The 16,050-nt window shown below is 42.0% G+C and overlaps 3 protein-coding genes and 1 long non-coding RNA gene across 5 annotated transcripts in view; 2 read left to right on the top strand and 2 right to left on the bottom strand.

Moving 5' to 3' along the window:
• Positions 1–186: 186 nt before the first annotated feature.
• Positions 187–7,429, top strand: vwa2 (von Willebrand factor A domain containing 2). The gene is made up of 14 exons (XM_086016001.1): positions 187–518; positions 880–943; positions 1,116–1,174; positions 1,257–1,324; positions 2,328–2,402; positions 2,589–2,722; positions 2,811–2,920; positions 3,382–3,579; positions 3,642–3,775; positions 4,113–4,242; positions 4,319–4,374; positions 4,452–4,559; positions 5,238–5,819; positions 6,650–7,429. Exons 4-14 carry the CDS (start codon positions 1,267–1,269, stop codon positions 7,225–7,227), a joined length of 2,163 nt encoding a protein of 720 aa, XP_085872127.1. The 5' UTR covers positions 187–518; positions 880–943; positions 1,116–1,174; positions 1,257–1,266; the 3' UTR covers positions 7,228–7,429.
• Positions 7,430–7,878: 449 nt separating this feature from the next.
• On the top strand, positions 7,879–16,003 carry LOC147128973 (uncharacterized). The gene is made up of 3 exons (XR_015082421.1): positions 7,879–9,030; positions 9,106–9,234; positions 9,408–16,003. It is a non-coding gene; the product is annotated as an uncharacterized LOC147128973 (long non-coding RNA).
• Positions 8,526–11,608, bottom strand: nif3l1 (NIF3 NGG1 interacting factor 3-like 1 (S. cerevisiae)). 2 transcript variants are annotated; one of them, XM_086016004.1, is made up of 7 exons: positions 11,575–11,608; positions 10,407–10,915; positions 9,885–10,032; positions 9,681–9,807; positions 9,336–9,474; positions 9,132–9,215; positions 8,526–9,044 (listed from the first exon to the last, which is right to left on the bottom strand). In XM_086016004.1, coding segments are annotated over exons 1-7 (1,194 nt in total). In that variant the 5' UTR covers positions 11,577–11,608; the 3' UTR covers positions 8,526–8,859. The 2 variants fall into 2 exon arrangements, with proteins under 2 accessions (XP_085872130.1, XP_085872131.1); XM_086016005.1 differs by lacking the exon at positions 11,575–11,608 and having other exon boundaries at positions 10,407–11,022.
• cabp5a (calcium binding protein 5a) overlaps positions 14,419–16,050 on the bottom strand; it is a 2,493-nt gene continuing 861 nt past the window's right edge. The window contains exons 5-7 of the mRNA XM_086016011.1: positions 15,753–15,862; positions 15,469–15,616; positions 14,419–15,296 (exon numbers count right to left, since the gene is read on the bottom strand). Of these exons, the coding sequence (XP_085872137.1) occupies positions 15,268–15,296; positions 15,469–15,616; positions 15,753–15,862 (287 nt within the window). The 3' untranslated portion in view covers positions 14,419–15,267. The remainder of the gene's footprint in view (positions 15,297–15,468; positions 15,617–15,752; positions 15,863–16,050) is intronic.

The raw sequence follows: 16,050 nt of genomic DNA, 5'->3' as shown, positions 1-16,050 counted from the left end.
ATGCACCCGCTTTTAGCGATCTCAGCTGGCGGCCATTTTGTCATTTCTGTCAACTGAAAATGACATCACAGTTCCTCAGGGCTCAGGTAACGGCCAATCACAGCTCACCTGTTTTCTGAAGCTGAGCCATGGTTGGTTGTTATCTGAGAGCTGAGCAACTGTGATTCCATTTTCAGTCAACAGAAATGCCAAAATGGCCGCCCCCTGAGATAAAAAAGGGTGGATTTCTCATATTCCACAAACGCAATATTGATCAGAATGCTTTGTTTCAACTAGTGGGCCTTCATAGAAGATATTCTTGAAAAAAATGTTTGGGTTGACTTCCACTTTAAGCAAAATTAGAGAAGTAGTGCGCTGGGGGGATCACCGTTGTTGGTGGAATGAATGGTGGGCACGGTGAGGAGGTGTGGTAACAGTTTTCGTGTGGATTGGATCACTTTGGGAGAAGAGGTGTGTGAAGCCAGCAGGAGGGAAAAAGACTCAAGGAGGTCACGGAACGTGGACTTTGACAAGCTTTGGTAAGTAGAGACAAATGAGTTTAACTGTACTGTGCTTTTTAAAGTAAGTCAATGTTTTTGCTGTAAACCAGACTAGCATTATTTTATGCTATTTTACATTAATGACATCAGCTGTTATTTTAGCTCACTGTACATAGGAGCGTTATCAAAAAGTTGAGAAGAGTAATGCTTAATTGTAATTAGTAAGGTCTATGAACTTGACAATGTTAATGGTACAGTTAATGTTGACTGTGAGAGTTTATGTGCAAAACAAACTGAAGGAATGTCGCAATATACAGTATTTGTCGGACCATGAGTATAAATTCTTCGATTGAGAAAGTTTTTGTCTTTGAATTCATTTGATGTGAATGTTTTTTGATAGGTGGAGCGTTGAAAATATTGACACGGTATTTTAGATTTTGGAGGGAAAAAAAGGATGGCCTGTTGTGAGTCACCCTTGTTTCACACTTGACAGTCTATATTTAGTGCTCTCTGTAATCATGCGCTTCACAATAGGTGTTTTTCAACATTCAAAACCAGTTAAACATGTATTCTTTGGTCACATTTATAAGAACATATATGTTGTGAGAATGATTTTATTTTTTTTTGTTCTTCCAGCTGTTTTCCAAGTAACTGACACGCAGCAGTAAAAGGACAGGGGGATAGCACAAATAGAAGTATGCAATTTTATTTTCCTTCTGCTAAAAGATCGCTTCAAGTTAAATATTTCTTGACCATGATCTTCCGTTGTTGTTGCAGGTGTCCCAACATGCTCCCCGTTAACCTCCATCAAGGTTTTCTTCTAACAGTGCTGTTACTGCTTCAAGGTCAGCTGACAATTTTTTTTTAGTTTTTTTTTTTTATATGACTGTTTTGCATTCCGTTTCACTCCCTCGTATACAAGCACTAGTTTTAATGATACTCAGCCTTTTCACATCGCAAAGTGGAATTACCCAAAAAGACACTTTGCAAACGTTTAATGCAGGCGTTGGCAAATGTTTCTACTTAGGGGCCATTTGATTTTTAAAACGGACTGAAGGACCAGGTCATTCGTAGATGAAGTAAAAAAGTACAAATATGTAGAGTATTTTATTTTCATAAAAATTATTCATTTTCATTTAATTGCATTTAAAATGTATAGTGAATCAACCAATTATTTCATCAACTCAAAAATGTTAAATGTATGTATGCAATTGTTTTACATTCACTTAATTCAATTCAATCAATATTTTCTCATCCATTCCATTTAAAAAAAAAAATGTTCCTGTCAATTGTCAGCAAAACAGTGGTCACATAAACTGTTTATTACACACCATTTTAGAACCGGACTGTGACACTTCGTCAAAATGCCCTTCTTTCAAACATGAAGAGCAAAACATGAATGCAGAATGCTCACTGTACTGCATTAGTAGACTAAGTAAACCGTCACATCGTGTAGTTATTTGAACTTAAAAAGCATCGGCAATCGGCAATCCTCGTGCAGTACATCCATGCACTATTTTACACCTATTTTGTGTTTCTTCTCCAGGTCGTTTTTCCATCTTTTACAGACATTCATTCAATTTTGAATTGTACAGATGTGTGTTAGGTTGCCAGGGAACACTTTTCTGCCTATTGAAATGGGGAGATGGGGAATGGAATATGGACAAATGGTGCATAGACCACATCCGGGTACAACCCGGGAGAGCAGGTCATGTTCACCCAATATTCTAACGTTGAATATTACGGGATATAATACGGGAGTATTGTATTGTGATTGCTGTTATTTAATTGTAGTTTTTATATATTTTTTTTTACACCATCTGAATTGACCTGTGTGTTCTCTCCTAGTTCAGCAGGGTGCCTCGGTGCAGGAAATCCAAACCAGCCACGAGAACATCCTAAAGATCAACTCTGCAGGGGAGAGTGAGTAAGCTCAATGAATGAAATGCATTAAAGAAGGCAATAATTGAGATTATGGGCATGTAAAGCCCTTTGAGACTTTCTTGTGATTAAGGGCTTGATTCTTTGGGGCTTGCGGTGACATGTTTTTCCTCCATAATAGTTTTCCACTGAGCTTAAATTTACACTTTTGTATCTTCCCTCTGGAAGTGATGCAGTGCTCTGCAGTCATGGACATCCTCTTCCTCTTGGATGGTTCCTACAGTGTAGGGAAGGGCAGCTTTGAGCGTTCCAAACGTTTCGCAATGAAACTCTGTCAAGCCCTGGACATTGGACCAGATAAGGTTTGACCCCCCCCTTTTCTTTCTCCCTGTCATACACCACCTCTCACTGGGCAGCAATCATTGTGAGTCCCACCGCTGTCCCATTCAGGTGCGTGTAGGAGTGGTTCAGTTTAGTTCTGTCCCTTGGTTGGAGTTCGATTTGGATTCCTGCACCTCCAAACATGAGCTGAAGACACGACTGAAGAAGATTTCTTACAGGTGTGTGGTTTATTCTGAGAACCAGCAAAATTGCGTGCTTTCACACGTAAGCGTTGTAGAAGAGGCTAAATCATTTTCATTACATGGTCCATCGTGTCACTTCAGACAACAATAGCTGTTTGTGTGGCAATGTTTTTTGTTTTTTTTAACCTGCAAATATTTGAAAACAAGCCAACGTGCAAGATTTTTGGAAGCAACATTAGCAAGCTTGTTTCCATATAAACTGTCTTTCAAAATAGATGAAAATGATATCACGTGTTAGTTCTGAGCAAGAATAATGTTAAAATCTGTTATGAAGTGATGAAAATCTGTCACCACGCTGACAAGCCCACATACCGATTTCAAAAGCTCAAACACGAAATCAGCGAAGAAGAATTAGCATGAGTTTATTTTGGCTGTCAATCATTGCAGACTCCCTTTCACGTCACAATTACAATTAGAGTTTGTATTTTGGCCAACAGAGGTGGCAGCACACAGACAGGCCTGGCTCTGAAGTACGCGCTTGGGAAAGGCTTTTTGGGCAGGCGCAACGCCTCTGCCGTGGCCCGCATCGTCGTGCTCCTATCCGACGGGATGTCGCAGGGCAACGCCACGCAGGTGGCGACGCAGCTCAAAGAAGGCGGCGTGGTCTTGTTTGTTGTTGGCCTGCGCTATCCAAGGTATGCCTGATGGTCGAATTGGCATGGATATGATTCATTAAGGCCTCTTTTTGTCGCTCCAGATGGGAGGAACTTCATGCTTTGGCCAGTGAGCCAATGGAGAGCCACGTTTTCTTTGCTGAGCATTTCTATGATGCCGTCAATGGCTTGTACACAACGCTCACCACTACCGTCTTATGCAGTGCCACTCCTGCAGGTACAATGAAACACCACATATTCGTGGGATGGCATTTGCAATTTTGCCATCTTTTTTTATTTTTATTCTTTTAAATCTGTCATATATTCGCAAACTTATCTGTTTGCCATTTTTGTGCCTTCATGGTGCCACCTTGTTACCATCACACTTCTTCCTATCAGCGGACACTTGGGGGCAGGCAGGCAGGACAATGCCCCGTCAGAAAAAAAAATCTATAATCAATAAAGATGAATTGTGAAATGAATGTGGCTCAAGGGCCAGTTCAATTTGGTATAACCCCATCTCAGTTGTTTACTTTAAAAACTCCCTCATATTACCTCCTGTCTTCTTCCCATAGGCTGCCAGGTGGAGGCGTTCCCGTGTGAAAGAAAGACATTGGAGACAGTGAAGGAGCTGCAAGGGAATTTCATGTGCTGGAAAGGCTCCAAAGGGTATTTCCCACGCGTGTCTCTCTGTCCGTACTACAGGCAAGTAAACATGGACTCAAAGCACTGAGAAGAAGTTGTTACATGTTAATCTCTTGAATGAATTTGTGTGTGGCAGGTACAAGAAGGCCTACAAGAGGCAGGCGAGCATCTGCCATCGGACCATCTGTACTGGTAGAGTTTTAATTCCTTCTCCGTTTGCTGCTCATATTTTAATGTTTTTAATTATTTGTTGCTTTAACTTCGTCCAGACCCTTGCGACTCGCGGCCATGTCTGAACGGAGGAACGTGCGTCTCAGAAGGTCGAGAGGATTACACTTGTGTGTGTCCGCCAGGCTATGGAGGACACCCCCACTGTGGTCTGTACATTGAGATACAACATGGTCAAAAGTTTTCGAAACACACTCGCAAAATCAATGGCCACCATTGACTGTAATGAAGATAAACACTATAGAAAATAAATGAATGGAAGGGAACAAAATTTAAACTAACGAAGAATATATATGTACACTACTGTTCAAAAATTTGTTTCAAAATGATTGCACAAGGGTTTTCTAATAATTGAGCCTTCTGACGCAATGGACAAACACCTTGTACCTTTAGAACACTGGCGTGAGAGTTGCTGGAAATGGGCCATTATACACCGATGTAGATATTGTACCAAAAATCTGACATTTGCAGCTAGAATTGTCATTTACCATGTTAATAATGTATAGAGTGTATTCCTGATTAGTTTAAAGTTATCTTAAAAAACTTAAAACAAACTGCTTTTCTTTAAAAAAATAAAGACATTTCTTGGTGACCCCAAACTTTTGAACGGTAGTGTATCTATGTGTGTGTATAAATTCACTCGATGTATAAAATTAAATGTATTGATTGCGTATGTGGAGGATAAGCAATAGAAAATGGATGGCTGTAATTCACATGGCATTTATTTTAATTGGAATAAGAAAAAACAAGTTTGAGATCACCTGGTGTAATGGCCGTGTGTCCCATTTTCTGTTGCTATAAGTATGTTTATGCTGTCCTTCCCTCAGCTCCAGCTTTTTCACTGGATTGTTCAGTGGACCTTCTTTTCCTGTTGGAGGGGTCTGCCACGCTCACCTTGGAAGGCTTCCTGCGCCTCAAGTCTTTCCTGAATCGCTTTTTGCAGACTGTGATCGGCTCCAACACGCCCAGCAAAGTAGGCCTGGCCGTGTTCGGCGGAGAGGCTCGGGTGGACGCTCAGGTGGGGAAGTTCAAAGGCGACCTGAAGGGTCTGCTTAAGGCCGTGGACGCACTGGAACCCATCGGCGGCCCGACCAAAACGGGCCAAGCACTAAGATACGTCACGCGCAACGGCTTTGTGAACACGCCAGTGTTTGCCGACGTCAGCGATGAGCTGCCACGAGCGGTAGTGCTGCTGACTGGCACACCCTCGGTGGACCCGGTGGTGGAGCCGTCAAAGTACGCACGGGACATGGAGCTGTTCCTCATCGCGATGGGACCGGACGGATTGAAAGGAGAGCTGGACAACATCACAGGAAACCCTCAAAGGACCCTCACCTATGCCTCTCCTGAAAAGCTCTCTTCCAAGATTCCTGAACTCAAGGCTAAGATCTGCAGTGTGGATACACAAGGTAGAGCTCTGTGATTGTATATGCTACGAAAAAAACTTCTTGTAATGATCTCAATGAAATAATTATGGCAATAGGGGCACGTCAAGCAAAAACAAATGTGCGCTGTGGAATAATATCACCAGTCATGAGAGACGTTTTTTAGAACCAATGTTGACTTTTAACAATCATTCTACTTGCCGTGAAAACAAGTATGGCTTCTTATTCACTTGTTTGGCAGTTGTCTACCATGCTTTGCTGCCACCTTCAGGACTGGAGTGCAACATTGTCACGACACATCATTTAGAAAAAAATAATTGGTTGTGTTCGTAATCACTCAACTGCATCTTGAAAAGTGAAGAAATTTGTCAGTCACTCTGTTTAATTTCACTATCAATGTGACCAAAAATACAAAATAGGATTAACCATTGTATATCTAAACACCAGAATGTTCAAACGAACCGTATAATTTCATCTGACGAAAGTCTGCTAGCTCAATGCGAACATAATGTGGAACACTATAGATGGGTGAATGAAAATTAGCATAGATGTTACAGTAATTATAAACAACTGCTACTTTGACATACACGAAACAGCAACACATTCAAACAAATGACTCTTACAGGAGGTTATTTGGCCGCCTATTCTTTCTGTAATTACGCATCTTTTTCAGTAGACCTCAGTGCTGCCTGGAATGTTGGGGCACGCCACTCTTAAATTCAGACTTAATTGTATACTGTAAAAAAACATAAATGATAGCTTAATAATGGTAGTGCAAACAAACTGTGTCATAGCCTGGAATTCTAATAATTTTTTAAGCTTTTTTTTTTTTTTTTTTTTTCCTTTCCTCGAAGGTTGTCTCAATCATGCGGTGGACCTGGTGTTTGCGCTGGATGCCTCTGGTGGCGTCGGCCGTGACAACTTTGCTACCGTGCGCGACTTTGTGCGCAGCCTCACCATCCAGTTCGACATCAACCGCGACGTGGCCCAAGTGGCGCTGGTGACCTACGGCCGCAAAGCCACCACCATCTTCAACCTGGACACCCATGAGACGGGCTACGCCATCCTTAAGGCGGTGGCCCAGGCCAGCTATGTCGGCGGTGTGGCGTCAACAGGCACTGCCTTGCTCCACGTCCACTCTGACGTCCTCACCGTGGCCAAGGGAGCCCGTCCCGGCGTCAACAAGGCTGTGGTGCTGGTGACCGACAGCTCGGGTGGTGGCGACGCTCCGGTTCCGGCTTGGAAGTTACGCGAGGATGGAGTATTGCTATTTGTCATCGGCGTCGGGGACGTGCAGAGGGACAGCTTACTGCGCATCGCTGGCTCGGAGGAACACATGATCTCGGTGCCGTTTTACAAGGACCTCAAATACTTTGAGGACGTGGTAGTGCAGATGTTGTGTTCAGGTAAGAAGACGTCTGGTAAAATTTAGAGGTAAAATACACGTGGTCTATAACGTCTCTTTACATTTTAGCACACATAGTACAAAATTGAATAGACAAATATTGGGAAATTGATTGACCTCTTCTGTGTTACCCTGCCTATTTCCGTGCATTTACAAAAAGGATATTTTGTAACCTATCATCCATTATTTGCTGCAAAACATGCCTATTTACAGTTTTTCTGCTCTTTCAGTGTCATGTTTGGTCTGTTTTTTCGTTTTCGTTTTTTTGCAGTTTCTTGTTTTGCACAGTGTTTCTGTATCTGTCTCGTCCCCTGCAACTGCAGGCCCCTTTGCGCCGGATTTTCGTCGACTACAGACCCCTTCCGCGTCAGATTTTTGTCGGTTGCAGGCCCCTTCCACGGCAGATTTTCGGCGACTACAGACCTCTTCCGCGTCAGATTTTTCTCGGTTGCAGGCTCTTTCCGCGTCAGATTTTCATCGGAGGGCCCCTTGCACGTCAGATTTTCGCCGGTTGCAGGCCACTTCCCGCCGTCTCCTCGGCAGCTGCAAGTCCCTGTTCCCGGTGCGACTCCTCGTCAGCTGCAGGCCTCCGTTCCTGTCCCGGCGGCGCAAGCGCTGCAGCCGTCCTCTGTTACTGTCTTGGCCGCGAACGACCTGCAACCCACTTTTAAGGTTTGTTTCACATTTGAATCACATTTTGATTCACTTGACAGATCTACCCCTCCCACTTGGAAGATGAATCTGCCAGCACAGAAACATTCTCTTGGCGTCCTGCTCTGTTGTCAACAGTAGGTGGCAGCAGTGCCACACATACTTACTTGTGGCATCGCCTATCAGTCAGACGACTACTTTAGCTACCAAAATCCTACATTAGCAAACGATAACTGAAAAAAATAACTTGCTCTTTTAAGGCTGGATGCAGAATTAATAATTATGTTGTACAGTAATAATTGCTACATATATATATTTTTATTAAATGATGTAATATTTTACAACCATTGTATTTAGTGTCAATCCAACCCATTTCCCTTGACCCTTTTGAAAAAGTTCTACAAGGTTTCCCTTCCAATGATGATTTTTTTTGTTTGTTTTACAAAAAAAATGGCTTGTTGAACCTGCATCACATTAAAAAAGAAAAAAAATCCCTCCACGATGGACAGAGGCCAACACGATGTGAGTGATTATCGGGATTAAAACTTGCTCAAATAAATCCGCTGCACTCATTTGAGAGGGACACACATTTGGACTGCACGCTTCCATGCTCTCTGTGACTTTGGCGTGTTATTAAAACAAGGACCCGTAATGAGTGAGGAAAAAGAGGAGGATTGATAAAGAAGCCAGTTTAATGCTTAGAGGCCATCTTAGACACACAAACAACCTTCAATGCATGCAGATCATTGGTGCAATATGTGGTTTTATGACAGTAGTCCCCTGCAAATACTGTATGGATCAAGTCCTGTAACACCAAGCACTGATATACAGTAAGATCCTTACTGAAGGAGCTTCATTTCGACAATAATGCTTTGGCGCCATATTGTGGAATTTATTTTACAAAGCCCTTACAGGATGGCTGTAAATTATTGGAAGAATTTGGCTATTCATGGCAGGGTCGGGTCTTGATCAGCCATGAATAGCGGGGGTTCACAGTAATTATATTCTTCACACAATCTCCAGGGGGTCCCTGTCAGCCTTGGAGACCATCACGACGACATCGGCAGGAATCTTTTCAGTTAGTTTCTTGCAGAACACGAACAGATAGCCGCGCTCGCTGTTGCTGTGATCACTGAGGATGACGCTGGTTCCCTTGGCAACTGCATCCAGCACCTCATGGTGGGACATCTCACCTAAAACCATAATCATCAGAATGAACTGTCAGTCAAGTGGTCGTCATAGCGATACTTCCAGTTTCCAGAGAGGAGAGGCCCACCCACCGGTGACGTAGAGGTCTGCTTGGACGCCATTCAGCACCGAAGCTCCCGATCCCGCGCACGCAGCCACAGTGCGCACAAACGATTCTGGGAATCATGCAAAAAAGTGAGCAAAACTTTTTTTTTTTTTTTTTTTTTTTTTTTTTTCCCCCCCACCTCTCTCATTTGTCCTCATTATAAAGTTTCCTGGCTTGTATGCCTCCTCACCTTGCGTGTGTCCCTGACCGAGGGCCAAACGGAGGTGCCTTAAACCCAAGTGGGACTTCATTTTCTTCACAGCTGTCGCCACGGTGACCGGCACGTCCAAAACACTGAGTCGCCCCTGACCGTGACCCCGCCAAACGGGCTAGAGGAGGTCAAAAGTGGAAAGACAACAATGGAAAAACTACATCAGTTATTTCCGCTCTATGTGCCGTAATAGAAAATGATCCAAATTCACTCAACGTAAGTGATACATAAACAATTATTTCCTCCGGGTTGCACTGTCGCTTTGAATACGTGAATTCATTTTATAATTCCAATGAAGCTGTCGGTGTTGAATATGTTGCTCACCTTTTCTGCTTTAAGAATCCGGAGGGACCTGTCTATATCGATGATATATCGTGTCACTTTATCAAAAACTGGAGCCAGTACTGAACCACAGCAGTATAGGCTGACTTGAGTCTTGGTGGCATCACATCTGTTAAAAAAGAACAAAAAAAAACAATGAACATGTTTTCCCATCTTGAGTTGATTGTATTAGTAATAGTGTCAAACTTGAGAGGATCTTGAACTAGTACTCGATCCAAAGCCTTCAGTTCCTCCAGGAGAACGTCCAGTATGTCATTTTTGCATTGGAATTCCACGATGTGACTGTAAGGGAAGTCCACATTGGCCTGATTCAGCACAGACACCTGACCACCACCTGACAACAAAAAGACAACCACATGGAGGATTCTTCGTGAGAATAGGTCAGTGTTCTCTCCAAACTTAATGTGCCAAGGCACAAACATGTTTTACGTGGCAAAATTCTCGCTAGGGCTGATAGAATATATGCCTGTGATTAATGATTACTCTGTATGTGTTGCTGCTCTGTGTCAAAGTAGCAGTTTGAAAGCTTTCGAATTACCCTAACATCTATGCTCATTTCTGTTAGCCTGGCAAAGGCGTTTCACATTATATGTTAGCATGAAGCTAGTGGACTTTCGTTCAGTGAAATTATCCAATTTGGTTGACAAACATTCCAGAAATCGTCCAACCGTTTGCAACTTTAGCTGTTAGCATTTTCCATCGACTCACCAAGTCCTCCGACCAGCCAGTCGTTAACTCCTCCTCTAACGCTGTCCCAGGACGTGTGAGGCGAGAAGACCGCAATGCCGGCCTCCACGGCTCTGATAGCCAGTCGCTGCTTCCAGTCCTTCTGGACCAGACGTTTGATTGGTCGAAAGAGCGGAGGATGGTAGGAGATGATGAGATCGCAGCCTTCGGCCCGCGCTTCCTCCATCACTGCCTCTGTGAGGTCGTTGGTCAGCAGGACGGTTTTGACAGGCCGCGGCTCGCTCGGCTCCACCAGCAGGCCCACGTTGTCCCATGGCTCGGCCAACGAGAGGGGCGCAAGATCCTCCAAAACCTTTAGCAAGTCCTTGAGCTCCATCGGACTGGGGCGGTGAGTGTTATGATAGCGGGGCAGGATGGAGAAGAAATGAGCTGATGCGATTTGAAGGATGGACCTGGTCCAAACGCGTCTGGATCTTTGCAATACAAATATCTTTGGAAGGGTCTTACAACCAGTCAATATCAAGCGAGACCTGCGAGGACAGAAATACATTGGTACTTTACAACGAGCACCAGTTTCAGATAGTGAACAATTCTTCAAAAAGATATTTAACACAAACAGTAGCAACACATGACAAGTCAATATAACATTACTCAATGGCATATATTCTCTATTCTCTGCGAAAAACGACTGTTACTGCATCTTCTAGATGCGACAATCTTTTTTGTTTTATCATCAAATCTATGCCTGAATCTGTCTGTTTGTAATTATGCATCACTGTATGTTTTCATAAAGTACAATACTGTAGACTGCTATTTTTAGTATTTAAAAAAAAAAACACTTTTGTTTGTGTTTTTGCGGGGGTGGGCATTTGTTTGCAATAACACTACTGGACAAGTCATATTGCTCAATGACATTTGTGTTAATATCCTGAACGTGCTGTATATTTTGTTACAGTATTTATTTATTTTTTTGCTCTAGTGCAACATATTACTCGTAACATTAGTTCACACTTTCTACATTGTGAGCACACGACGGAGCGAGCTGTGGCGAATTGGATTTGCTAGCTATAACATGAACCGACGCTTACTTATTGAGCACATATAATCATTTTTAATCGATATTTTTAATGAAAGTATTTCTAATGACGCTAATGAGCAGACTGGGACACGCGCGTACATATTTACTTACATGAGAAGTTGAGCGCTGGTTTTCCGGTTTCCGGTGACGCTAACGCACGCTCGCGGTTGATTGGTCCGTATAATATTGCGCTACGACGCTTGATTGTTGAGATCAGACTAAAATAATTGGGAACTGAATTACGGTGGACAGAATAACCCCAAATACATAAGTGTTAGTGATTTAAGAAAAACTACAGTAAGTTTGTGAATGACTGAATTAATGTGTCTGTTTGCCTATCTTGCTAGCTAGCTTTCTTTCTATTTCTTTATGTACGTTGATGTTTTGTTCAAATTCTTTTGTACCGTTCTCACGAATACCTTTGAACAGTGTGCGAAGTCTACAAAAATGTCATGAACATTTGGGGTTAATCACTAACACTTTAAATGGTGGTAGGTGTGTTCTTACTCCCACCAAGCATGATTTGAATATGATTTGTTAATTCTGACCACAGCCCCAGCCCGAGTTGAGGGTGTGCACAACTGCACACTGCAACCACATTATATCTGTTTATTTTCACTTCCCCTTTTGAAACGATTAATTTTTTCCCAATTGAGTTGGACAGTTTATGGGTCATATTAATGGTAGAAAAAGTTTTGAAATAATCTATTCATATCTATCTAATCATCCATGTATCCTTCATCCATACATCTATCTCTAGACTGAAGCATCCCTGGTCAGAGGCTCAGACAATGCAGAGAAGAGGCTTAACTCAATTTCGGTGGATTTAATGAAAAAACCCATGATGAGTAGCAGCTATTACATTGCAGAATTTGGTGGCGTTATGTAACACCATTTTGTAAGTAAAGTATTATAAAAATAAATAAATAAATAAATTGGGTGAACAGGGAAAATCAGAGGACAACTCTGTGCGTGTGGGCCATCTGATCCGCCGGATGGCACAGCTCTTCTGAAAACGATACGGATGATCGCATCATCTGCAGTGAACACATGCGATCCGTGCACTTTAACATAAACAAAGTGAAAGGTTGCCAATGTTTAGAGGTGACTTGCTGCGTGGGCTGAAACTGAAAGTCCTGTCAAATGCAGGGAGGCCAGAGTGACTGCACTGAAGCCCAATCTGAGAGATTATTGGGGATTAACGCGATAAAGGTCGATGCTGGATGTTGGATGGATCAGGGCAGGATCAGGAAAAAGGTCCGATGTTATGTCATGTGGTGTTTGCTCATCACCAATCAGTCACTCCTAGCAAATATAAGCAAAACGGCTGAGGTGGCAAAAGTTCTTACACCCTGTACTTAAGTAGAAGTGCAGAAACTTGTGTCAAAGTACTGATTCAACTCAACAGATATGTTTTCAAATATAGTCAGTAAAGTAAAACGCCTCAATATAAATACAGATACCTGAAAAAGCAACCGAAGTGCAGTAACAAAGCCTTTTATTACTTCCTACTACTGGCAAATGGACCTCACATGACCGGTCAAAGTTGATCAGAGAGGATTTGTAACGTATTAGCACACAGCCGTCACGTCAATGCCCACCCAATCAGCAGATTGAGGATGACAGATGTGCTCGAAAGTGAATGGCTTCATTTGGATTTCATCGGTGTCGTAAGGTCAGCCCATCTGGTCCAGGTCATGTCACCTTGTGTGGTTTCAACACGCCATCGCAGATGATGACACTTGGATCTGTGTTTCAGTCTATATCATTGGGTCGATTTCCAAAATCCACTTTTAAGACTCTCTGTCATTGCCTTTCTGTTTACGTGAGGTGCTAGTCACCAGCTAGCTCACCAGCCAGCTAGCAGGCTTTCACGGAAAGGCGGCGGGTTCATCTACGACGTCACTTCCTCGATTGGGAATTCAAATAATGACACCAAACTGTTCTGTAAATTATGGCCTCAAGGAATGGTGCAGTTTCTGGGTTATCTAGCTAACTGCATGTTATAGTGTTTGAAATTGGGCATAGTAATAATAACTAAGTAAATAGTAATTACATTGGATAACTGCTGAAGATGCTCAAGTTCTTATATACAGGACTTCTGTATATTTGTTTGGATTTCGTAAATTCGCCTATTGGCGGCTTTGTGCATGCCCCACTTATTTTTATATATATATATATATTTTTACCCGATTTCTTACTTATTTGCATTTTTGGGGGATTTTTTTTTTTTTATCATTCACTCTTTAGTTATTCATAGATTTTCACTATTCGCAGTTGGGCTCGGCTCCTATCCCCCATGAATAGCGGCATCCATTTTAGCCACGGCCAAAGTATCAGGAAAACAATTTGGTGCTATTTCTCCATAATTCACTACTACATGGTCCTCAGTTTTTGCCCATGTTTTCAACAATTATATTTAACCTTTAGAATATATTTAGATACAAATCTCTGAATTCACTTTACACGGTCTTTAATTGGTCCGAACAAAATGATGTACTAAATTCCAAATCTCCACAAGTAGTGACAGCCACTTCAATTAAATGCTCTTCTACTACCACCAGTATTTGTTTCAAGATACTTTTTGTAATATTTTAGTTTATGCCATGGCTCAATAAAGCTTGGAGAAAAACTGGTTTACCTTTTAAGAAAAAAAAGAAAAAACTGCATTACTTAATCTTGTCTTTGATTTTCAAATCCGCAACCACATTCTGTGATGGCTCAACCATTTCTGAGAGAAGCATATAATTTGAAAAAAAATATCTTAATACTCTCCCAAAAGCTTGTTATGAGAGGAAGCATGACGTCAGATGACTTTTTAGAGGACGTATAAAAAGACTCTTATCAACTGGCTGGCTTCTCCATTTTTGGCCGCGCAATCTCTTTATCCTGACGCTCCTCCAAATCCAAGGCCGACGTGTTTCCTTAATCCCAAACATTTCATCCACCACAATGTTTGACTGCATTGTTTTTTTATTTTCCAAATCCCATCTCTGGAACATTCATAGATCATCATACTGCTTTATTATACAACCGGCAAGTTTGATGTTATGCAAGTTGGCTGTTTTTCAGCGGGCTTCCCATGCAGAATACATCTTTGAATATTATTTTTTTTTCCTGAAAGTTATTTACTTTGTACTATGTTTAGCAGATGTATTTCTGCCAATGGTGACAAGTGCTGTTGAACTCTATTAAGTCATCCATACTGTATACAGTGATCTTGTTTACAACATGTCGTTTTTGTTTGTAGGTGCTGCCGTTTCAATTGGCAACATCATTCAAAGTCTTCAGCAGATTACTATTTAATGTAATGCAGTGTCTAATGATGATCATTTATGTTGCATAGCTGAGGCAATGCAAGAGGAATTTAGATTCATTTTTCCTTCATGTACACTGCAAAAAATGGCCTTCAAAATTTTCTGCCAAAAGAAGAGGACATTTTGAATTGGCAAGATTCCTTAAGGGTAACAGATGTCGTAAAACTAGTGCGTTTTTATTATCCGCACCAACAGAATTACAGTTGTTCTTATTTTAAACTGAACGTAGTCAACTAAAATCTCAACATTTTTAGATTTTTAAAGAAAAACTTCTTAAATTTGCTCCAAGTAAGACCAAAACTGTGAGAACTATCTTGGCTGATTTGAGATATTTAATCTGGGTTAGATTTCAGGTTGTGCTGTGGTTACCATCAGCACACACTATTTAGCCCTTTAAATACACACAAAATAAAGAGTAAGCAAGCTTGGACGGGAATGGACAAATGCTGCGCATTTGCAGAGGTGAGTCGCCGGTCGGCCCCCGCTGTCATTGATGCGACATCATCCGGACAAACTCTGTAGGAGACAGCAAGAATGATTTCACCATGAAATCAGACCGGAACAGATTTTGGCCATTTCAATTCACTTCAACAGGGAAAACTGATGTGATATTCAGTTAAATTGTATTTAAAAAAAAAAAACCTCTCAAGTCTACAATGTACCACTGTGTTGATCAAGACGTTTGTACCTTCAAAGTCTACTGTGCCATCCCCGTTGTCATCGGCTTCTTTGACGATAGCGTCTATCTCTCGCCGACTCATGTGCTCCCCCATTAACTTCGTCATGGCTGAGCGCAGCTCTTCCGTCGTGATCTCGCCGTCGCCGTCTGCGTCGAACTAGAAAGCGAGACGAGCAGGAGGTCAGGGTGTGATCAATACGTTTGTGGTCGTCGCAAGTCGAAGATTGTATTCCGCCATGTTGCCGATTTGAATTTGATGAATTGTTCAGCCCTAGTTAGTGGTGCAGTCTGACCTCTTTAAAGGCATTTTTCAGCTCCTTCACGCCAATCATGCCGGCTGTTTCTGCCAGTAGTTTGGGTGCCATCAGGTCCACAAAATCCTCAAAGTCCACACGGCCGCCAACTGGAGAAGAAAATAAAACAACAAAAAAAGGTATGTGGATAATGTGCTAAGACTGAAAAACAAATCAGTGAAAAAAAAATGCACTCTAAAAACAGTTGGGCAAGAAGTTGGGTCAAATTGACCCAATTAGGGGATCGTCCCTTTTTGACCCCAAATTGTGTTATTTTTAACCCAACTGTTTTTAGAGA

This window comes from Filicampus tigris, chromosome 19 (assembly GCF_054856515.1).
Source record: "Filicampus tigris isolate MCC_2025a chromosome 19, RoL_Ftig_1.0, whole genome shotgun sequence".
In the NCBI taxonomy this organism is placed as follows: Eukaryota; Metazoa; Chordata; class Actinopteri; order Syngnathiformes; family Syngnathidae; genus Filicampus; species Filicampus tigris.
Note: the sequence above shows the minus strand (reverse complement) of the source record. Positions and strands in the feature narration are given on the sequence as shown.